We start from the raw sequence: 23,261 nt of genomic DNA, 5'->3' as shown, positions 1-23,261 counted from the left end.
TATCTATTTGTCTGTCTGTCTATATGCTATAGATTTCAGAGAGTCTTCAAGGGCACCTGACAAAAAGCAGTAATCTAATCTTGAAGCTACTAAGGCATGCACCACAGTAGCAAGATCTTTCCCACACCCCACCTCTGGAAGCCAGTGTGGTATAGTGGTTAAGAGCAGGTGGACTCTAATTTGGACAACTGGCTTTGATTCCCATTCCTCCGCATGAGCAGCAGACTTTGATCTGGTGAACTAGATTAGTTTCCCCCCTCCTCCACATGAAGTCTGCGCTAGTCACAATTCTCTCAAAACTTTCTCAGACCCACATAACTCATATAAGTCATATAACTCTGTTGTGTGGAAAGGAAACAAAGGAGTTTGTAAACTGTTTTGAGACTCCTTATGGTTGAGAAAAGTGGGGTATAAATCCACACTCTTTTTTTCTTCTAATAAGTGAGTTTAGAAATGCCATCAAAACATTTGGAACATGCATTTTCCGTAGTTACAAACACATTTTATGGATGTCCAGTTAACTGAAACCAGCAGACACCTACCCACATGTACGCCAGATTGTTGGATGGTAACCTTGTGTAGCATAAAGTATGACTCCCTGCTGGGTTTCAAAGGCAAAGTAAGAAACCCTGGACCACATGGGAAGTCCAGAACATAGTTGCTTTCTCTCTTCAGTGCTTTCACCGATTTAAATGGGAGTTGAAACAAGTTTGAACTGTCTCATGATTGTGACCGACTGCTTCATCTTTAAATGCCACATTGGGAGTAAGACATGTCTGACTACACAAGCAACCCAAATAACTGTATTAGGGCACCTATCATGTTCCAGGGTTCCACACAATACTGAAGGAGAGCCTAGTACACAACTCTGATTGAGCACTGGCACTAGGAATCTGAGCAATGGAAATTCATCTGGGAGATTACGCAGCTGTCAAAGAACAGCCAAGAAAGTGGGGCAGCTCTCTCCAAAAGAAGGTGAAGCTAAACGGAGCAAGAAAAGGCAACACCGAGTAACTTGGCAAAGATGGGAGAAGAGAAAGGAATACCAGATGATATAATGTACAAGTTGCGTAGACCTGTTTAGGATACATAAGGAAAGGGAAAAGGGCTAGTGAGAATTTGGAACAACAGTGATCAATAATGGTGGGATAATATCTGGTCCTGGAGAACAAACTTGAAAGAAGTTGGGTCCAAGCCTCCTCCTTTGCCAGAAGGGGCCAACAGTGGTACTGCACGAGTATCCTAAACCCGTCCAGTCAATTCTGCTCTGAGAAGTGAGGACAGTCTCCCTCTCAGCCAACTTCGGAAATACTTTCAAAACCTGCTCTTTACAGCACAATGATTTGATTCCAGCAAGGGCTGGCCACATTCTATACAAATGGTACTATGACATTACACCTCTTTTTCTCAAACCAATGTTATTAAGTGTACATTATATAATATAATATGGTTATGTAATAAACAGTTAATGATTGTAGCCTGACGTACCTGGAGGGCTTCAGCCGGTTCAGTTTTGGACTTCTCTGGTAACATTTCGTCATGTTTTAATTCTTTTTTCTGCGCCTCCTTCTCTGTTTTAGTAGCTGCTGGTTCCTTGTTTTCAGATGCAGTTGGTGGAGTAGGTTCAACCATGTGGCTCTGAGCAATAGCTGGTGCAGATGTAGGTCGGGTGCTTCTGTCAGGTGTAACCACTGCTACTGCTGAGTAAAAATAATTTTATTTTTTTAAAATGCACCCGAGTTTTTTAAAAAATAGTTTCAAGATTCCAATCCGCCCTCGCCCACCAAAAAGAATTTTCAAATCACAGCACTGCAACAATAACCAAAACAAAAGATGTGCAAAGCAGTGGTAGATATAGAGCAGGAAGCTGGAGTTTGTTTTCTTTTGAACAAATACTGAGCAAAAATTAAGGAAGCAATATTAGAAATTGCAGAAGAGTCACACAGGAAATGCAAATCAAGGGCACACTGCATAAAAAGGTTCTCCCCTTCAAGTGTCACAGATACAAACTCTGAATTATTCTGTCAATATCAGATTAAGTTACATACTTTAACTGATTACTGCTATTAATAACCACATCACAGTACGCCTAAGCCAGGAAATTTAACAGTGCAATCCTATGCATGTTTACGCAGAAAGATGTTCCACTAAGTTCAGAGGGATTTGCCCTTTAACAACTGAGTTTAGAATTGCTGGTTGAGTCTCTGAGGGATGTGTTTGCACTACCTAGAAGCATATTTTAAGGATGTCCAACTGATTGAAAACCAGCAGGCATACGCCTCTGTAAGTGGGCAACGTGTTACCAATACCGAGGGCCTTCAAAGCTGCCTTCATGCAGTGGAAGCTGTGTTTCAAAAGCAAAGAAACCCCAGATTATGTGGGAAGTCCTTAGTTTCTGTACCCTCTCAGATACTAGGGCACACTACTGTGGGAAGACGCTATGCTGTGAATTCCTTCAGCCCAGGAAGAAGCCACATGCAACTGCTCCAATTCACCAATAACTCCAGAGGCTAATAATAATTTAAAAAATAAAACACATCGTAGGTGAAGCATTCCTGCTGCTTCAACAACTAATAGCAATTTACTAAAGGATACCTAGGACACAGATGACACGGAAGTTCTGAGCAATCCATAATGCTGATGTCCTATTTCCTCAGAAAACTGATATTCAGAATTGCAGCATGTATGCAGCATGATTATATATACTTGACTGACAGCATCCTAAACTACTTAAGCTGAAGTGTGACTGCAGGTATTAACTATTTCTGCACTCTAGACGTCATGCCTCCACTTGCAGCTCCAGAGATGGGCAATAGCTGTAAAGAGAGATGGGCCTGCCCCAATAGTTTAGTCTTAGGAAAATGGCACAGAGGGGAGGCAGGAGCCCCTCCTTTCCGATTGTCCCAAACCCAATCAAGCTCCAGGGGACTTTAAAAATGACTTTTCTTGCTGCAGCTGTGTGAGTGCAGGAAAAATGTGTTGGTACTCGGAACCTGACCCAATTCATCAAGCAACTAACACGCAGTTTGGCTCTTAGTTCTAAGTTAGAGGCACCAAGACAAGTTAAAAGACTGTTAAGAGCCCACTGGATCAAATTTTCTTCTCCACTTATGTCTGTCATCTCCCAAATCCCTGTTATCTCCCACATCTCAGGCTTACTTGATGCCAACACTGCAAGTTCAAAACATGTCAATCCACACTGGTCATGCATTTGCTCTACACTACAATGTGAACAGCCAGGGAACCGGGCCTCAGAGCATGCACAGTGCCCAGGTTAGAAATGCATCCAATCCATATCTGAGCCCCTGAAAAGCCAAAGCTTCTGGATGTTCCCTAACTTTCACAGTGTCATAAAGTGTCACCAAGAAGACACCATGTCAGTTCATGCAAAAATCAATAATAGCATTAAGCTTTTAGAGATGCCTGGACATTCTGTGTATGATTGGTGAGTGCCAAGCCAAGGGCAGGGCAGCTCACTGAAATGAGCATCAGTGAATTCTGATATAGTGAGTGGGAAAATGCACACATAGCCAGGCTTAGTATAGATTAGCCACAAAAAGGACCAGAAGCCATTACTGCTATACCTGACTCCTCCTGAATTGGTTCAAGTAATTGTGGCTTTTGCTCTAGATCCTGCACCACAAGAGTTTTTTCTTCTTTCTTCTCTTCTTTTATGGGGCTTATATCAAACTTTTCAAGAACATGTACAGCTAAAAAAGTTATGCATGCATTTAAATTTTCAGAGAGTCAAGGGAGGGGGTAGAATTACTAGCAGTAACGTTTTTAAAACAGGATTTTAGTACAGTCCTACATATAACATTGAATATATCACACGCTACGCAAAGCCAGGAACAACGTAACTAAAAATTGTTAATGTTATGATGAAAGCCTAACTATATCCGCATAAACGTTGCATACTTTATGTTTGGTAAGATGTTCAGCCATCTATTAGTCTTAAGAAAGTCTTAAGAAAGAGTTAACATGCATTCACACACTGGTTTTAAGAAACATATATGTTCAAGCAAAGGTAAGTGATAGCAATTGGGGAAAAAACCATACCTGCTACAAGCAAGTTATTCATTAACTACATCCTCGTGGAACAGCCTCCCTCCATCTGTCCGGACCCTGCGGGACCTTGGTGAGTTCCGCGGGGCCTGTAAGACTGAGCTGTTCCGCCAGGCTTTCGGGGGGGGGGGGGGCGCTGCTGAGGGTGCCCCCTGCCTCCTACCCCTTGTTTTTTAATTACGTGGCCCATTCTAGTGAGGGGCCTTTTTAGGTTTCCTAGGAGGGTTTAGTTTTAGTTCTCGGATGCTGGGTTTGTATATTGTAATGTTGTACTGTTGTTTTAATGGTTTTCATAGTATTACAGAGCTTATATTATATTTGTATTAGTTTTAACTTCTGCTCTGTCTGCTTATATTCCTTTTGTACACTGCCCTGAGCCCTTCGGGGGAGGGCGGTATATAAAACAAACAAACGAACGAACGAATAAATGAATAAATAAATAAATAAATATTTGCTGATCCTTGGGGAAGTGGTTTGAACACAGAATCTTAAATGCTATGACCTTGGACCTGTTTAGATGTTATTCCTGACCTACTGCAATACATACAGTGAAATACAGCAGCACTCAGATGCAAATGCCTCCTTGCCTTCCTCTCTGTACAGAGTAGACAGTAATGCTCAACTAGGTAGATTCTACAGTTGTCTGAACAAAGGATTTTTCTCACACTGCATACCGAAACTGGTGAAGAACAGAGTTTCAATGCTCTGGTCTAAGGAGGTTCTGCATTTAGACAACTGCAGGAAGTCTTTAATTCACAGTCTGGGACTGGGGAAGTGGGGATGAAGAGAGATGAGGAAGCGAATGAACTTCTCCCCAATTTTCTACATGGAAAGATGGCAAATCAGTAGCTTTCAAACATGCCTCCACATAGAAAAAGCTGGCAGTTTTAAACGTATTCCATGCTGTTGAAGGGACTTCACTATGATTCAGCTTGAAAATCAGAGATGGTCTGGTAATTATTTCTGTGATGAATTCCAGTAGGATATTCATGTTAGACTTTTGCCATTAAAAGGATTCTGGCATAAGCACACTTTGTAAAGACACAGCTGACAATGTAGACACTGACTCACGAAAAACGTATCATGCAATAAATTAATATTCGTCTTCTGTAGTTTGCTGATCTTGCTGTCACCTTTCACTGTTTTCTTCTCGGTACACGCTGATCTTATTTGAAAGCACACAGACTCTATGGCCTGACTACATGTAACGAAGAAACATTTGCAACAGCTCAAAACAAGAACAGGATGTTTTCCTACCTAAAAGATTCCACGTTGTCTCTGTGCAAGACAAATAGCTATTCTACATGCAGATATCCTGTTTTGGCACAAAACAGATATCTGGACCCCAGCTATCTCAATTTCTTAAAAAGTTTCTGCTACTCCTAGCAATGGGTATTGTTGATAGCTACACATAATGAATCAAGAGCTTACTTCACTTTTGAACTGGTTAGAAATGCCTCCTCTGATTTAATGAAGTTTACTGAAAAATAGGAAACACTAGATTATGTTTCTAAAACCTCTCATATAATGCTGCTAATACACAAGAGATAGAGTAAAGAAGCAGCAGCTATGTTACAGTGGAAGGTCATCATACTTGTACCTGGATGTATTTTTATTTGTTCCACTAATTTTGTTTCTGCAACAGGAATTTCCAAGATGAACTCCTCTTGGGTCACTATTTGTTTCTTTTCAATATTCTCAAGACCAGCTCTTGCTGAAAGAATTGCATGGTTAAGGGTATCAGTACAGCTGCAAGAAAAACTGTTTCTACAATGTCTAAGAAGAACACTTATGAGTGCCTGATTTCAGACAATGCCTTTGACTGACATTCAGGGCAGTTATAGTAAAATCTTTCCTGATCTTCATTTCTGCCCATGTGCCTCTAACCCGGTAGAAGACTTCGCCCATTAATTTTTCTATTGGTCCACTGTATGTCAGTATTCAGTCTAGACTGAGCCAACTTATTCCACAGTCTCTGGAGTCAGGCGAGGATTGCATCTGTTTTCTTTTGGCGGATGTAAACCCAACTGTTACACATAGGGTTGCCTCTTTTATGTACTTTTCAATTACACTTAGGAAAAGATTTGTGATTGCCAACCCTCAAAAACAGATGTCAGTCCGGTTTTTGTCTATGGAATTGATTATTGTGTTTTATCTTATTGTACATTTTTAGTTTACTGCATCTCTTTAATTGATATGGTTTAATGTTATATTGTTAAGACCTGTGTAAATATTTACGTTTACATAATGTTAGGTGAAACATAATCGATGCTATGACTGCAGGACTGCAATTTAATCCTTTGTAAAGCACCAAGCACTACAATCTGGAAGGCCCGGGTTCAAATCCCTACTCTGCCACAGAAGCTTGCTGAGTGACCTTGGTTGGGCCTGTCGCACATTCTCTGTGTAACGTGCCTCACTGAGTTGCCGTGAGAATAAAAACCAAGATGACAGATGTACACCACTCTCCCTTGGGAGGAAAGGAATGGTATAAATAAAATCAGTAAGCGATGGGCAAACATTAAAAGTTGGCCTTAATTTTCTAATAAGAGATGCATACATCTGTAATTTTCTGTAATTTTCTTCTCTGAGCCGCTTGTGAACTTAAATACAGATAATTCACTATTTGTGCACTGAAGCACTACAAAGCGAAGAACTTGATTCTATGAAGGGCTGGGGTGCTCAGATATCTTTGATAAACCTTATATTGCGCAATATTAACACACCAGGAAATTACTTTCCAGTGCTCACATGGAAGACTTTGAAGGAAATCTGGATTTATGCAAAGTGGAGCACACAGTGACTACCACACTTCATTTAACTATGACAAAAGATGAGCTACCTTAAAAATAAGTAGATTTAACAGCCTAGAAGAATTATGGCGTAAAAATAGTTAAAATCAGGAAACAAGATTGATGGTAATTCAAGATTCCTTATGGGGACAACAGATGCATTCTGAAATGTGTATCACAAAGAACACTGTGCAGCTTGTAATCATCACTTATTTCTGAAACAAAGTATTAAGAAAGTCATGCTTTTAGATACAGGTTTAAGCCTTGGCAAGAACATTCAGAGGACACCATGAACAAATATCGCTTAAAAAGAAAGAAATATGGCTATAAATTTAGAGAAGATAATGTGTGCTTTTCTGTGCAGTAGTTACAAAGCATTCAAAATTAGAGAACACTGCTGGAAGAAACTTACAGGAAGTTCATCCTAATAAAACCTAATCATGTCTCTACTGCAGCCATCTAACAGCTAGTCTAAAGGTACAAAGCATTGGTCTGAGCCTCAAAAATCTGGACTGCTACTGGTGGTTCATATACCTTGGAGACCCCATTTGAGCCAGCCTGTCAGTCCTGCCTGCAAGAGAGCCTGCTTACCTGTCAGCGGAACAAGACCTGGTGAGGTGGCCTGATCCATGCAATGATCACCTCTAGGCTGGACTACTGTAACTCACTCTACACTGGTCTTCCCTTGTCCCTGATTCAGCATTTAAAACTGGTTCAGCACATGGCGACACAGCTCCTGTTTGGTATTTCGCTGCGGGAGCTTATTACCCCAGTGCTGCGTGAGTTATACTGGCTGCCAGTGGAGTTCCAAATCAGGTTCAAGTTGTTGGTTTTAACCCTTAAGGCCATTAGTGGGCTGGGACCCTCTTATTTTAGGGATCAGCTCTTCCCCTATTGCCCCACATGTATCCTCCAATCAGCAGAGGCAAATCTACTGGCGATTCCTGGCCCTGACTAGGACCAGGGCTTTTACGGCTCTGGCTTCAGCCTGGTGGAACGCTCTGCCTACTTTCATCAGAGCCCTGCGGGACTTCCATCAGGGCCCTGCAGGGCCTGTAAAATAGAGCTGTTCCACCAGGCATTTGGTTGAGGCCGTCGCATCAATTGGCCTCCTACATAACATAAGCCATATTTAATATATTTTATTGCAATGTACTTAACATATTTTATTGTAATGTATTTATTTTACTCTGTATTTGAATGTATTGTATGAATGTATTTTATTTTAATCTATTGAATGTAAGCCACTCTGAACCCTATGGGGGAGAGCGGCATATAAGTTTGATGACAACAATAATAAAAACAACAACAACGTATAAAAGCAGCCATCTGTACACTGTCATATTTAGGACTCCGTTTCTTCCTTTGCAAAAGTTAATAAATGTGCCAGAATATATGAAGTATTTCAGAATCAAATAAGATGCCTCAGCTCATGAAAAGGACAGAGAAGGCACTGCAGAGAGAGATGGAGAGCGAGAGCAAGGAACAGAGAGAATCAGAGCTACCCACAGCAATACCTGGCTTCTCTCGAAACTGTTCCACAGGTTGTGAGTCTGGAACCCCAACACACACCACATCCTCCTGCTTCTCTTCCTCTACCGGTATGAACTCAATTTTTTGAGAGGTACGTTTAGCTGAAGAAATTGTGCACATGTTACAGGATATAAAGAATATAGGGTACAGAAAGAGAAGGCTGCAGGTTTCAGTGCAGACAAAAAGATTTTTTTTGCCATCTTTGCTGTTTATTTTCCAAGTCAGATTTGCAGTTAAGAAAGCCAAACTTTGCCTTAAAGAAAATGGCTGATCTTCTTCCCCAGGGTTGGAATTGGTAGCCCCACTGGAACTGGACCCAGAAAGTAGCCATTCTTACTGTTTCTATTTGAACTTACTGTATCCATTTAAAAAATCAACTTACACTTGCATTTTTTCCATACTATATTGATTTAAGAAATGAAAGCTACACTCATGTTTCAGTTATTGGCTGTAAATTACCCTGAGTGCCTCATAGTACGAAAATGGGATATAATGTTAGATATAAATAAAATCAATTTTAAAAACTGAAGAATGATGTATGGTCTTTTTTCACATGCTCTTTTCAGAATGCTTTATTACTGGGGCCTGCAGAGCCACTCCATTCAAGGCTATCAGGTAACGTAAAACCCTCCAGAAGCTGCCCAGACCGTGTGATTTACCACAAAGCCTGGGCCTTCTCACATGACCCAGCAAGGCAGGAAGTAGCACTGCCATGTGTTCCATGCTGCTAAGAAGGTAAGTGGAAACATTTATTTAGATACTCTCCTCTCCTGTGCCACACACAATGGCTTCATGAAACTAAACTACTATTTCAATCATCATTTGTTGTTCCAAAACAAGTATTGTGTGTGAGAGAGTCCTAGAACAGAGCAGGGAAAGATTAGATACTCACCTCCATCAAGGCTTCTAGAGGCCCGTTTACTTGCTGTCCGTTCAAACTGTGGTGCGGGTCTGTCAATCAAGGCGCTAGCCTGCCTTGTCTGGGCCTGAGTCCGACCGCTATAGCGGAATTTAGAGCCCAGTGCCAGGAACCTGCTCTTGGGAATTGCTTCAGTGGATGTTAGCCTAGATGGCACACATGTTATTTGTTAGTAAAACTATAGTAACCAACACACCAACAACACAAAGCAAAATAAGATCCAATAATCAGTTGTGATTACAGCTATTTGAATAATAAGAGACAACTTCTTGCTTATTGAAGTTCAGGCACAACAATGTTCCTCCTACACTACTGGCATTAACTTGCAAGTGGAAAAGAATTAAATTACTGCACTTTGCAGCAATGTTGGTGGAAATCCTCTGCAGTTTTACAGGCAGTAAGTTGGTAAGTAAGAAGGATGACAAAAACCTATTACATAAAATAAATTAACAAAACTTTAATACATAATTAAAACTAAATACTTTTGGCCAAAAGGCCTTTCTCAGCACTACAAATTGTTAAAATACACACTATAAAGTAAAACGATTTAAAATTCAAAATACTGCATTTCTGACCAAATTCTAAAACATACACAAGAAGTAGGGCCAATTCATTAACTAGTTAATCCCCCTTCATTATTGGAATAAGTCAGGGCCTTCAAAATCATTTTCAAGATTGTTGTTATATCTGGTCCAAATATCTCAGTGAGAAGGTCAGAGTGAAATCGTAGCTCTATGGGGTACATATCCACATTCAGAAAGCAAGATGCAATGTGCTTGATGTAAGTCAACCAGGCAGTGGAGGAAAAAGACACATACCTGAAAAATGTATGATGTTCAACACAAACTTTCCATAGTTTCTTGGCAGCACGATAACTGGGAAGTTTGAATCCAATTGTACTTTCATATTGCTCCTGCTACACAGAACAACAAGACAGAATAAGATTGTCTGGTTGAGTTGATACATAGATAACAGGAAAAAAACCTCATTAGCATTCAACAGGTATCACAGTCTTATTGAACAGATACCCAATTAATTAAAAAGGCAGTGTTTCTATCAACTGTTCAAAATATTATGCATTTGATGAATACATTAGGACCAAAACAAAGCCTCATCTCTCTTCAGCATTTTGACATTAAAATTCAGAATAGCTACCAATTTAGCTGAAAAGTTAATTTGGCAAGAATCTGTTAATCTAACTACAGGTAATGTTTAAGTCACAAAATACCTCAGTTTATTTCACCTGAAACTGAAGTCTCCAAAGCTATAACCAGTCCCTCCAGAATACCTGAATGTTGGGGGCTAGTCACCTGTAAATGGAGATTCCACAAAGCTGGCTCCATGTCAGAAAAGGTCCTGCTTCTTATGGTCATTAGTTTTGCTTTTGATCGTAAAGGAATATGAAGCAGAGCCCCTCTGGATGAACACAGACTGAGGCTGACAAAGGAAAAGGCATTTAGGGCTTCGGAGGCAAGAACTAATGCCACAAACTAATTGTGTTTCCTTAATAAGGTATAATGTGCTCCCTGAAGCTCTTTCCATCTGCTAGCTGGGCAGCCACATTTTGACCCAGATACTAGATGAAATTAGGTTCAACTACAATCTTATATAAAATACCATACAGGAATCAGGCTAGTAAGTTACCAAGATATTCAAGACAGTGAATAGATCTCTCAGTATAAAGTAAGAATTGTACTTCTGCTTATTGATAGGCTTATCTGCTTAGCCCAGGGGCCCCCCATGTGGTGTCTGTGGGCACCATGGCACCAACTGACATCTTTTCTGGTGCCTGAAAAGTCTTTTCAGAAAGTCTTTTCCTTTTGCCTAGCAAGGCTTCCGAGTAGTAAGGGTCTGCAGCCTACATGCTCTTGAGATGTTCATGTCCCCCCCCCACCCCCCCCCCCCCCCACCCCCCCCCCCCCCCACCCCCCCCCCCCCCCACCCCCCCCCCCCCCCACCCCCCCCCCCCCCCACCCCCCCCCCCCCCCACCCCCCCCCCCCCCCACCCCCCCCCCCCCCCACCCCCCCCCCCCCCCACCCCCCCCCCCCCCCACCCCCCCCCCCCCCCACCCCCCCCCCCCCCCACCCCCCCCCCCCCCCACCCCCCCCCCCCCCCACCCCCCCCCCCCCCCACCCCCCCCCCCCCCCACCCCCCCCCCCCCCCACCCCCCCCCCCCCCCACCCCCCCCCCCCCCCACCCCCCCCCCCCCCCACCCCCCCCCCCCCCCACCCCCCCCCCCCCCCACCCCCCCCCCCCCCCACCCCCCCCCCCCCCCACCCCCCCCCCCCCCCACCCCCCCCCCCCCCCACCCCCCCCCCCCCCCACCCCCCCCCCCCCCCACCCCCCCCCCCCCCCACCCCCCCCCCCCCCCACCCCCCCCCCCCCCCACCCCCCCCCCCCCCCACCCCCCCCCCCCCCCACCCCCCCCCCCCCCCACCCCCCCCCCCCCCCACCCCCCCCCCCCCCCACCCCCCCCCCCCCCCACCCCCCCCCCCCCCCACCCCCCCCCCCCCCCACCCCCCCCCCCCCCCACCCCCCCCCCCCCCCACCCCCCCCCCCCCCCACCCCCCCCCCCCCCCACCCCCCCCCCCCCCCACCCCCCCCCCCCCCCACCCCCCCCCCCCCCCACCCCCCCCCCCCCCCACCCCCCCCCCCCCCCACCCCCCCCCCCCCCCACCCCCCCCCCCCCCCACCCCCCCCCCCCCCCACCCCCCCCCCCCCCCACCCCCCCCCCCCCCCACCCCCCCCCCCCCCCACCCCCCCCCCCCCCCACCCCCCCCCCCCCCCACCCCCCCCCCCCCCCACCCCCCCCCCCCCCCACCCCCCCCCCCCCCCACCCCCCCCCCCCCCCACCCCCCCCCCCCCCCACCCCCCCCCCCCCCCACCCCCCCCCCCCCCCACCCCCCCCCCCCCCCACCCCCCCCCCCCCCCACCCCCCCCCCCCCCCACCCCCCCCCCCCCCCACCCCCCCCCCCCCCCACCCCCCCCCCCCCCCACCCCCCCCCCCCCCCACCCCCCCCCCCCCCCACCCCCCCCCCCCCCCACCCCCCCCCCCCCCCACCCCCCCCCCCCCCCACCCCCCCCCCCCCCCACCCCCCCCCCCCCCCACCCCCCCCCCCCCCCACCCCCCCCCCCCCCCACCCCCCCCCCCCCCCACCCCCCCCCCCCCCCACCCCCCCCCCCCCCCACCCCCCCCCCCCCCCACCCCCCCCCCCCCCCACCCCCCCCCCCCCCCACCCCCCCCCCCCCCCACCCCCCCCCCCCCCCACCCCCCCCCCCCCCCACCCCCCCCCCCCCCCACCCCCCCCCCCCCCCACCCCCCCCCCCCCCCACCCCCCCCCCCCCCCACCCCCCCCCCCCCCCACCCCCCCCCCCCCCCACCCCCCCCCCCCCCCACCCCCCCCCCCCCCCACCCCCCCCCCCCCCCACCCCCCCCCCCCCCCACCCCCCCCCCCCCCCACCCCCCCCCCCCCCCACCCCCCCCCCCCCCCACCCCCCCCCCCCCCCACCCCCCCCCCCCCCCACCCCCCCCCCCCCCCACCCCCCCCCCCCCCCACCCCCCCCCCCCCCCACCCCCCCCCCCCCCCACCCCCCCCCCCCCCCACCCCCCCCCCCCCCCACCCCCCCCCCCCCCCACCCCCCCCCCCCCCCACCCCCCCCCCCCCCCACCCCCCCCCCCCCCCACCCCCCCCCCCCCCCACCCCCCCCCCCCCCCACCCCCCCCCCCCCCCACCCCCCCCCCCCCCCACCCCCCCCCCCCCCCACCCCCCCCCCCCCCCACCCCCCCCCCCCCCCACCCCCCCCCCCCCCCACCCCCCCCCCCCCCCACCCCCCCCCCCCCCCACCCCCCCCCCCCCCCACCCCCCCCCCCCCCCACCCCCCCCCCCCCCCACCCCCCCCCCCCCCCACCCCCCCCCCCCCCCACCCCCCCCCCCCCCCACCCCCCCCCCCCCCCACCCCCCCCCCCCCCCACCCCCCCCCCCCCCCACCCCCCCCCCCCCCCACCCCCCCCCCCCCCCACCCCCCCCCCCCCCCACCCCCCCCCCCCCCCACCCCCCCCCCCCCCCACCCCCCCCCCCCCCCACCCCCCCCCCCCCCCACCCCCCCCCCCCCCCACCCCCCCCCCCCCCCACCCCCCCCCCCCCCCACCCCCCCCCCCCCCCACCCCCCCCCCCCCCCACCCCCCCCCCCCCCCACCCCCCCCCCCCCCCACCCCCCCCCCCCCCCACCCCCCCCCCCCCCCACCCCCCCCCCCCCCCACCCCCCCCCCCCCCCACCCCCCCCCCCCCCCACCCCCCCCCCCCCCCACCCCCCCCCCCCCCCACCCCCCCCCCCCCCCACCCCCCCCCCCCCCCACCCCCCCCCCCCCCCACCCCCCCCCCCCCCCACCCCCCCCCCCCCCCACCCCCCCCCCCCCCCACCCCCCCCCCCCCCCACCCCCCCCCCCCCCCACCCCCCCCCCCCCCCACCCCCCCCCCCCCCCACCCCCCCCCCCCCCCACCCCCCCCCCCCCCCACCCCCCCCCCCCCCCACCCCCCCCCCCCCCCACCCCCCCCCCCCCCCACCCCCCCCCCCCCCCACCCCCCCCCCCCCCCACCCCCCCCCCCCCCCACCCCCCCCCCCCCCCACCCCCCCCCCCCCCCACCCCCCCCCCCCCCCACCCCCCCCCCCCCCCACCCCCCCCCCCCCCCACCCCCCCCCCCCCCCACCCCCCCCCCCCCCCACCCCCCCCCCCCCCCACCCCCCCCCCCCCCCACCCCCCCCCCCCCCCACCCCCCCCCCCCCCCACCCCCCCCCCCCCCCACCCCCCCCCCCCCCCACCCCCCCCCCCCCCCACCCCCCCCCCCCCCCACCCCCCCCCCCCCCCACCCCCCCCCCCCCCCACCCCCCCCCCCCCCCACCCCCCCCCCCCCCCACCCCCCCCCCCCCCCACCCCCCCCCCCCCCCACCCCCCCCCCCCCCCACCCCCCCCCCCCCCCACCCCCCCCCCCCCCCACCCCCCCCCCCCCCCACCCCCCCCCCCCCCCACCCCCCCCCCCCCCCACCCCCCCCCCCCCCCACCCCCCCCCCCCCCCACCCCCCCCCCCCCCCACCCCCCCCCCCCCCCACCCCCCCCCCCCCCCACCCCCCCCCCCCCCCACCCCCCCCCCCCCCCACCCCCCCCCCCCCCCACCCCCCCCCCCCCCCACCCCCCCCCCCCCCCACCCCCCCCCCCCCCCACCCCCCCCCCCCCCCACCCCCCCCCCCCCCCACCCCCCCCCCCCCCCACCCCCCCCCCCCCCCACCCCCCCCCCCCCCCACCCCCCCCCCCCCCCACCCCCCCCCCCCCCCACCCCCCCCCCCCCCCACCCCCCCCCCCCCCCACCCCCCCCCCCCCCCACCCCCCCCCCCCCCCACCCCCCCCCCCCCCCACCCCCCCCCCCCCCCACCCCCCCCCCCCCCCACCCCCCCCCCCCCCCACCCCCCCCCCCCCCCACCCCCCCCCCCCCCCACCCCCCCCCCCCCCCACCCCCCCCCCCCCCCACCCCCCCCCCCCCCCACCCCCCCCCCCCCCCACCCCCCCCCCCCCCCACCCCCCCCCCCCCCCACCCCCCCCCCCCCCCACCCCCCCCCCCCCCCACCCCCCCCCCCCCCCACCCCCCCCCCCCCCCACCCCCCCCCCCCCCCACCCCCCCCCCCCCCCACCCCCCCCCCCCCCCACCCCCCCCCCCCCCCACCCCCCCCCCCCCCCACCCCCCCCCCCCCCCACCCCCCCCCCCCCCCACCCCCCCCCCCCCCCACCCCCCCCCCCCCCCACCCCCCCCCCCCCCCACCCCCCCCCCCCCCCACCCCCCCCCCCCCCCACCCCCCCCCCCCCCCACCCCCCCCCCCCCCCACCCCCCCCCCCCCCCACCCCCCCCCCCCCCCACCCCCCCCCCCCCCCACCCCCCCCCCCCCCCACCCCCCCCCCCCCCCACCCCCCCCCCCCCCCACCCCCCCCCCCCCCCACCCCCCCCCCCCCCCACCCCCCCCCCCCCCCACCCCCCCCCCCCCCCACCCCCCCCCCCCCCCACCCCCCCCCCCCCCCACCCCCCCCCCCCCCCACCCCCCCCCCCCCCCACCCCCCCCCCCCCCCACCCCCCCCCCCCCCCACCCCCCCCCCCCCCCACCCCCCCCCCCCCCCACCCCCCCCCCCCCCCACCCCCCCCCCCCCCCACCCCCCCCCCCCCCCACCCCCCCCCCCCCCCACCCCCCCCCCCCCCCACCCCCCCCCCCCCCCACCCCCCCCCCCCCCCACCCCCCCCCCCCCCCACCCCCCCCCCCCCCCACCCCCCCCCCCCCCCACCCCCCCCCCCCCCCACCCCCCCCCCCCCCCACCCCCCCCCCCCCCCACCCCCCCCCCCCCCCACCCCCCCCCCCCCCCACCCCCCCCCCCCCCCACCCCCCCCCCCCCCCACCCCCCCCCCCCCCCACCCCCCCCCCCCCCCACCCCCCCCCCCCCCCACCCCCCCCCCCCCCCACCCCCCCCCCCCCCCACCCCCCCCCCCCCCCACCCCCCCCCCCCCCCACCCCCCCCCCCCCCCACCCCCCCCCCCCCCCACCCCCCCCCCCCCCCACCCCCCCCCCCCCCCACCCCCCCCCCCCCCCACCCCCCCCCCCCCCCACCCCCCCCCCCCCCCACCCCCCCCCCCCCCCACCCCCCCCCCCCCCCACCCCCCCCCCCCCCCACCCCCCCCCCCCCCCACCCCCCCCCCCCCCCACCCCCCCCCCCCCCCACCCCCCCCCCCCCCCACCCCCCCCCCCCCCCACCCCCCCCCCCCCCCACCCCCCCCCCCCCCCACCCCCCCCCCCCCCCACCCCCCCCCCCCCCCACCCCCCCCCCCCCCCACCCCCCCCCCCCCCCACCCCCCCCCCCCCCCACCCCCCCCCCCCCCCACCCCCCCCCCCCCCCACCCCCCCCCCCCCCCACCCCCCCCCCCCCCCACCCCCCCCCCCCCCCACCCCCCCCCCCCCCCACCCCCCCCCCCCCCCACCCCCCCCCCCCCCCACCCCCCCCCCCCCCCACCCCCCCCCCCCCCCACCCCCCCCCCCCCCCACCCCCCCCCCCCCCCACCCCCCCCCCCCCCCACCCCCCCCCCCCCCCACCCCCCCCCCCCCCCACCCCCCCCCCCCCCCACCCCCCCCCCCCCCCACCCCCCCCCCCCCCCACCCCCCCCCCCCCCCACCCCCCCCCCCCCCCACCCCCCCCCCCCCCCACCCCCCCCCCCCCCCACCCCCCCCCCCCCCCACCCCCCCCCCCCCCCACCCCCCCCCCCCCCCACCCCCCCCCCCCCCCACCCCCCCCCCCCCCCACCCCCCCCCCCCCCCACCCCCCCCCCCCCCCACCCCCCCCCCCCCCCACCCCCCCCCCCCCCCACCCCCCCCCCCCCCCACCCCCCCCCCCCCCCACCCCCCCCCCCCCCCACCCCCCCCCCCCCCCACCCCCCCCCCCCCCCACCCCCCCCCCCCCCCACCCCCCCCCCCCCCCACCCCCCCCCCCCCCCACCCCCCCCCCCCCCCACCCCCCCCCCCCCCCACCCCCCCCCCCCCCCACCCCCCCCCCCCCCCACCCCCCCCCCCCCCCACCCCCCCCCCCCCCCACCCCCCCCCCCCCCCACCCCCCCCCCCCCCCACCCCCCCCCCCCCCCACCCCCCCCCCCCCCCACCCCCCCCCCCCCCCACCCCCCCCCCCCCCCACCCCCCCCCCCCCCCACCCCCCCCCCCCCCCACCCCCCCCCCCCCCCACCCCCCCCCCCCCCCACCCCCCCCCCCCCCCACCCCCCCCCCCCCCCACCCCCCCCCCCCCCCACCCCCCCCCCCCCCCACCCCCCCCCCCCCCCACCCCCCCCCCCCCCCACCCCCCCCCCCCCCCACCCCCCCCCCCCCCCACCCCCCCCCCCCCCCACCCCCCCCCCCCCCCACCCCCCCCCCCCCCCACCCCCCCCCCCCCCCACCCCCCCCCCCCCCCACCCCCCCCCCCCCCCACCCCCCCCCCCCCCCACCCCCCCCCCCCCCCACCCCCCCCCCCCCCCACCCCCCCCCCCCCCCACCCCCCCCCCCCCCCACCCCCCCCCCCCCCCACCCCCCCCCCCCCCCACCCCCCCCCCCCCCCACCCCCCCCCCCCCCCACCCCCCCCCCCCCCCACCCCCCCCCCCCCCCACCCCCCCCCCCCCCCACCCCCCCCCCCCCCCACCCCCCCCCCCCCCCACCCCCCCCCCCCCCCACCCCCCCCCCCCCCCACCCCCCCCCCCCCCCACCCCCCCCCCCCCCCACCCCCCCCCCCCCCCACCCCCCCCCCCCCCCACCCCCCCCCCCCCCCACCCCCCCCCCCCCCCACCCCCCCCCCCCCCCACCCCCCCCCCCCCCCACCCCCCCCCCCCCCCACCCCCCCCCCCCCCCACCCCCCCCCCCCCCCACCCCCCCCCCCCCCCACCCCCCCCCCCCCCCACCCCCCCCCCCCCCCACCCCCCCCCCCCCCCACCCCCCCCCCCCCCCACCCCCCCCCCCCCCCACCCCCCCCCCCCCCCACCCCCCCCCCCCCCCACCCCCCCCCCCCCCCACCCCCCCCCCCCCCCACCCCCCCCCCCCCCCACCCCCCCCCCCCCCCACCCCCCCCCCCCCCCACCCCCCCCCCCCCCCACCCCCCCCCCCCCCCACCCCCCCCCCCCCCCACCCCCCCCCCCCCCCACCCCCCCCCCCCCCCACCCCCCCCCCCCCCCACCCCCCCCCCCCCCCACCCCCCCCCCCCCCCACCCCCCCCCCCCCCCACCCCCCCCCCCCCCCACCCCCCCCCCCCCCCACCCCCCCCCCCCCCCACCCCCCCCCCCCCCCACCCCCCCCCCCCCCCACCCCCCCCCCCCCCCACCCCCCCCCCCCCCCACCCCCCCCCCCCCCCACCCCCCCCCCCCCCCACCCCCCCCCCCCCCCACCCCCCCCCCCCCCCACCCCCCCCCCCCCCCACCCCCCCCCCCCCCCACCCCCCCCCCCCCCCACCCCCCCCCCCCCCCACCCCCCCCCCCCCCCACCCCCCCCCCCCCCCACCCCCCCCCCCCCCCACCCCCCCCCCCCCCCACCCCCCCCCCCCCCCACCCCCCCCCCCCCCCACCCCCCCCCCCCCCCACCCCCCCCCCCCCCCACCCCCCCCCCCCCCCACCCCCCCCCCCCCCCACCCCCCCCCCCCCCCACCCCCCCCCCCCCCCACCCCCCCCCCCCCCCACCCCCCCCCCCCCCCACCCCCCCCCCCCCCCACCCCCCCCCCCCCCCACCCCCCCCCCCCCCCACCCCCCCCCCCCCCCACCCCCCCCCCCCCCCACCCCCCCCCCCCCCCACCCCCCCCCCCCCCCACCCCCCCCCCCCCCCACCCCCCCCCCCCCCCACCCCCCCCCCCCCCCACCCCCCCCCCCCCCCACCCCCCCCCCCCCCCACCCCCCCCCCCCCCCACCCCCCCCCCCCCCCACCCCCCCCCCCCCCCACCCCCCCCCCCCCCCACCCCCCCCCCCCCCCACCCCCCCCCCCCCCCACCCCCCCCCCCCCCCACCCCCCCCCCCCCCCACCCCCCCCCCCCCCCACCCCCCCCCCCCCCCACCCCCCCCCCCCCCCACCCCCCCCCCCCCCCACCCCCCCCCCCCCCCACCCCCCCCCCCCCCCACCCCCCCCCCCCCCCACCCCCCCCCCCCCCCACCCCCCCCCCCCCCCACCCCCCCCCCCCCCCACCCCCCCCCCCCCCCACCCCCCCCCCCCCCCACCCCCCCCCCCCCCCACCCCCCCCCCCCCCCACCCCCCCCCCCCCCCACCCCCCCCCCCCCCCACCCCCCCCCCCCCCCACCCCCCCCCCCCCCCACCCCCCCCCCCCCCCACCCCCCCCCCCCCCCACCCCCCCCCCCCCCCACCCCCCCCCCCCCCCACCCCCCCCCCCCCCCACCCCCCCCCCCCCCCACCCCCCCCCCCCCCCACCCCCCCCCCCCCCCACCCCCCCCCCCCCCCACCCCCCCCCCCCCCCACCCCCCCCCCCCCCCACCCCCCCCCCCCCCCACCCCCCCCCCCCCCCACCCCCCCCCCCCCCCACCCCCCCCCCCCCCCACCCCCCCCCCCCCCCACCCCCCCCCCCCCCCACCCCCCCCCCCCCCCACCCCCCCCCCCCCCCACCCCCCCCCCCCCCCACCCCCCCCCCCCCCCACCCCCCCCCCCCCCCACCCCCCCCCCCCCCCACCCCCCCCCCCCCCCACCCCCCCCCCCCCCCACCCCCCCCCCCCCCCACCCCCCCCCCCCCCCACCCCCCCCCCCCCCCACCCCCCCCCCCCCCCACCCCCCCCCCCCCCCACCCCCCCCCCCCCCCACCCCCCCCCCCCCCCACCCCCCCCCCCCCCCACCCCCCCCCCCCCCCACCCCCCCCCCCCCCCACCCCCCCCCCCCCCCACCCCCCCCCCCCCCCACCCCCCCCCCCCCCCACCCCCCCCCCCCCCCACCCCCCCCCCCCCCCACCCCCCCCCCCCCCCACCCCCCCCCCCCCCCACCCCCCCCCCCCCCCACCCCCCCCCCCCCCCACCCCCCCCCCCCCCCACCCCCCCCCCCCCCCACCCCCCCCCCCCCCCACCCCCCCCCCCCCCCACCCCCCCCCCCCCCCACCCCCCCCCCCCCCCACCCCCCCCCCCCCCCACCCCCCCCCCCCCCCACCCCCCCCCCCCCCCACCCCCCCCCCCCCCCACCCCCCCCCCCCCCCACCCCCCCCCCCCCCCACCCCCCCCCCCCCCCACCCCCCCCCCCCCCCACCCCCCCCCCCCCCCACCCCCCCCCCCCCCCACCCCCCCCCCCCCCCACCCCCCCCCCCCCCCACCCCCCCCCCCCCCCACCCCCCCCCCCCCCCACCCCCCCCCCCCCCCACCCCCCCCCCCCCCCACCCCCCCCCCCCCCCACCCCCCCCCCCCCCCACCCCCCCCCCCCCCCACCCCCCCCCCCCCCCACCCCCCCCCCCCCCCACCCCCCCCCCCCCCCACCCCCCCCCCCCCCCACCCCCCCCCCCCCCCACCCCCCCCCCCCCCCACCCCCCCCCCCCCCCACCCCCCCCCCCCCCCACCCCCCCCCCCCCCCACCCCCCCCCCCCCCCACCCCCCCCCCCCCCCACCCCCCCCCCCCCCCACCCCCCCCCCCCCCCACCCCCCCCCCCCCCCACCCCCCCCCCCCCCCACCCCCCCCCCCCCCCACCCCCCCCCCCCCCCACCCCCCCCCCCCCCCACCCCCCCCCCCCCCCACCCCCCCCCCCCCCCACCCCCCCCCCCCCCCACCCCCCCCCCCCCCCACCCCCCCCCCCCCCCACCCCCCCCCCCCCCCACCCCCCCCCCCCCCCACCCCCCCCCCCCCCCACCCCCCCCCCCCCCCACCCCCCCCCCCCCCCACCCCCCCCCCCCCCCACCCCCCCCCCCCCCCACCCCCCCCCCCCCCCACCCCCCCCCCCCCCCACCCCCCCCCCCCCCCACCCCCCCCCCCCCCCACCCCCCCCCCCCCCCACCCCCCCCCCCCCCCACCCCCCCCCCCCCCCACCCCCCCCCCCCCCCACCCCCCCCCCCCCCCACCCCCCCCCCCCCCCACCCCCCCCCCCCCCCACCCCCCCCCCCCCCCACCCCCCCCCCCCCCCACCCCCCCCCCCCCCCACCCCCCCCCCCCCCCACCCCCCCCCCCCCCCACCCCCCCCCCCCCCCACCCCCCCCCCCCCCCACCCCCCCCCCCCCCCACCCCCCCCCCCCCCCACCCCCCCCCCCCCCCACCCCCCCCCCCCCCCACCCCCCCCCCCCCCCACCCCCCCCCCCCCCCACCCCCCCCCCCCCCCACCCCCCCCCCCCCCCACCCCCCCCCCCCCCCACCCCCCCCCCCCCCCACCCCCCCCCCCCCCCACCCCCCCCCCCCCCCACCCCCCCCCCCCCCCACCCCCCCCCCCCCCCACCCCCCCCCCCCCCCACCCCCCCCCCCCCCCACCCCCCCCCCCCCCCACCCCCCCCCCCCCCCACCCCCCCCCCCCCCCACCCCCCCCCCCCCCCACCCCCCCCCCCCCCCACCCCCCCCCCCCCCCACCCCCCCCCCCCCCCACCCCCCCCCCCCCCCACCCCCCCCCCCCCCCACCCCCCCCCCCCCCCACCCCCCCCCCCCCCCACCCCCCCCCCCCCCCACCCCCCCCCCCCCCCACCCCCCCCCCCCCCCACCCCCCCCCCCCCCCACCCCCCCCCCCCCCCACCCCCCCCCCCCCCCACCCCCCCCCCCCCCCACCCCCCCCCCCCCCCACCCCCCCCCCCCCCCACCCCCCCCCCCCCCCACCCCCCCCCCCCCCCACCCCCCCCCCCCCCCACCCCCCCCCCCCCCCACCCCCCCCCCCCCCCACCCCCCCCCCCCCCCACCCCCCCCCCCCCCCACCCCCCCCCCCCCCCACCCCCCCCCCCCCCCACCCCCCCCCCCCCCCACCCCCCCCCCCCCCCACCCCCCCCCCCCCCCACCCCCCCCCCCCCCCACCCCCCCCCCCCCCCACCCCCCCCCCCCCCCACCCCCCCCCCCCCCCACCCCCCCCCCCCCCCACCCCCCCCCCCCCCCACCCCCCCCCCCCCCCACCCCCCCCCCCCCCCACCCCCCCCCCCCCCCACCCCCCCCCCCCCCCACCCCCCCCCCCCCCCACCCCCCCCCCCCCCCACCCCCCCCCCCCCCCACCCCCCCCCCCCCCCACCCCCCCCCCCCCCCACCCCCCCCCCCCCCCACCCCCCCCCCCCCCCACCCCCCCCCCCCCCCACCCCCCCCCCCCCCCACCCCCCCCCCCCCCCACCCCCCCCCCCCCCCACCCCCCCCCCCCCCCACCCCCCCCCCCCCCCACCCCCCCCCCCCCCCACCCCCCCCCCCCCCCACCCCCCCCCCCCCCCACCCCCCCCCCCCCCCACCCCCCCCCCCCCCCACCCCCCCCCCCCCCCACCCCCCCCCCCCCCCACCCCCCCCCCCCCCCACCCCCCCCCCCCCCCACCCCCCCCCCCCCCCACCCCCCCCCCCCCCCACCCCCCCCCCCCCCCACCCCCCCCCCCCCCCACCCCCCCCCCCCCCCACCCCCCCCCCCCCCCACCCCCCCCCCCCCCCACCCCCCCCCCCCCCCACCCCCCCCCCCCCCCACCCCCCCCCCCCCCCACCCCCCCCCCCCCCCACCCCCCCCCCCCCCCACCCCCCCCCCCCCCCACCCCCCCCCCCCCCCACCCCCCCCCCCCCCCACCCCCCCCCCCCCCCACCCCCCCCCCCCCCCACCCCCCCCCCCCCCCACCCCCCCCCCCCCCCACCCCCCCCCCCCCCCACCCCCCCCCCCCCCCACCCCCCCCCCCCCCCACCCCCCCCCCCCCCCACCCCCCCCCCCCCCCACCCCCCCCCCCCCCCACCCCCCCCCCCCCCCACCCCCCCCCCCCCCCACCCCCCCCCCCCCCCACCCCCCCCCCCCCCCACCCCCCCCCCCCCCCACCCCCCCCCCCCCCCACCCCCCCCCCCCCCCACCCCCCCCCCCCCCCACCCCCCCCCCCCCCCACCCCCCCCCCCCCCCACCCCCCCCCCCCCCCACCCCCCCCCCCCCCCACCCCCCCCCCCCCCCACCCCCCCCCCCCCCCACCCCCCCCCCCCCCCACCCCCCCCCCCCCCCACCCCCCCCCCCCCCCACCCCCCCCCCCCCCCACCCCCCCCCCCCCCCACCCCCCCCCCCCCCCACCCCCCCCCCCCCCCACCCCCCCCCCCCCCCACCCCCCCCCCCCCCCACCCCCCCCCCCCCCCACCCCCCCCCCCCCCCACCCCCCCCCCCCCCCACCCCCCCCCCCCCCCACCCCCCCCCCCCCCCACCCCCCCCCCCCCCCACCCCCCCCCCCCCCCACCCCCCCCCCCCCCCACCCCCCCCCCCCCCCACCCCCCCCCCCCCCCACCCCCCCCCCC

General features: G+C 68.1%; 1 protein-coding gene across 15 annotated transcripts in view; it reads right to left on the bottom strand.

The window, feature by feature from the left end:
* The window catches only part of LOC125435957 (protein 4.1-like), a 53,962-nt gene extending 43,726 nt beyond the window's left edge, over positions 1–10,236 (bottom strand). For 6 of the 15 annotated variants that reach the window (XM_048502496.1, XM_048502506.1, XM_048502504.1 and 3 more), the window contains exons 1-3: positions 10,128–10,236; positions 9,283–9,455; positions 1,489–1,700 (exon numbers count right to left, since the gene is read on the bottom strand). In XM_048502496.1, coding sequence (XP_048358453.1) covers positions 1,489–1,632 — 144 coding nt within the window. In that variant the 5' untranslated portion in view covers positions 1,633–1,700; positions 9,283–9,455; positions 10,128–10,236. Of the gene's footprint in view, positions 1–1,488; positions 1,701–3,584; positions 4,069–5,665; positions 5,780–8,374; positions 8,492–9,282; positions 9,456–10,127 lie in introns of those variants that run through there. The other 9 variants (XM_048502502.1, XM_048502500.1, XM_048502499.1 and 6 more) reach the window with 9 other exon arrangements.
* Between the last annotated feature and the right edge of the window lie 13,025 nt (positions 10,237–23,261).

The sequence above is a fragment of the Sphaerodactylus townsendi genome, linkage group LG06, assembly GCF_021028975.2.
Source record: "Sphaerodactylus townsendi isolate TG3544 linkage group LG06, MPM_Stown_v2.3, whole genome shotgun sequence".
Classification (NCBI taxonomy): domain Eukaryota; kingdom Metazoa; phylum Chordata; class Lepidosauria; order Squamata; family Sphaerodactylidae; genus Sphaerodactylus; species Sphaerodactylus townsendi.
The sequence above is the reverse complement of the archived record's forward strand: the minus strand, read 5'-3'. Positions and strand labels throughout refer to the sequence as shown.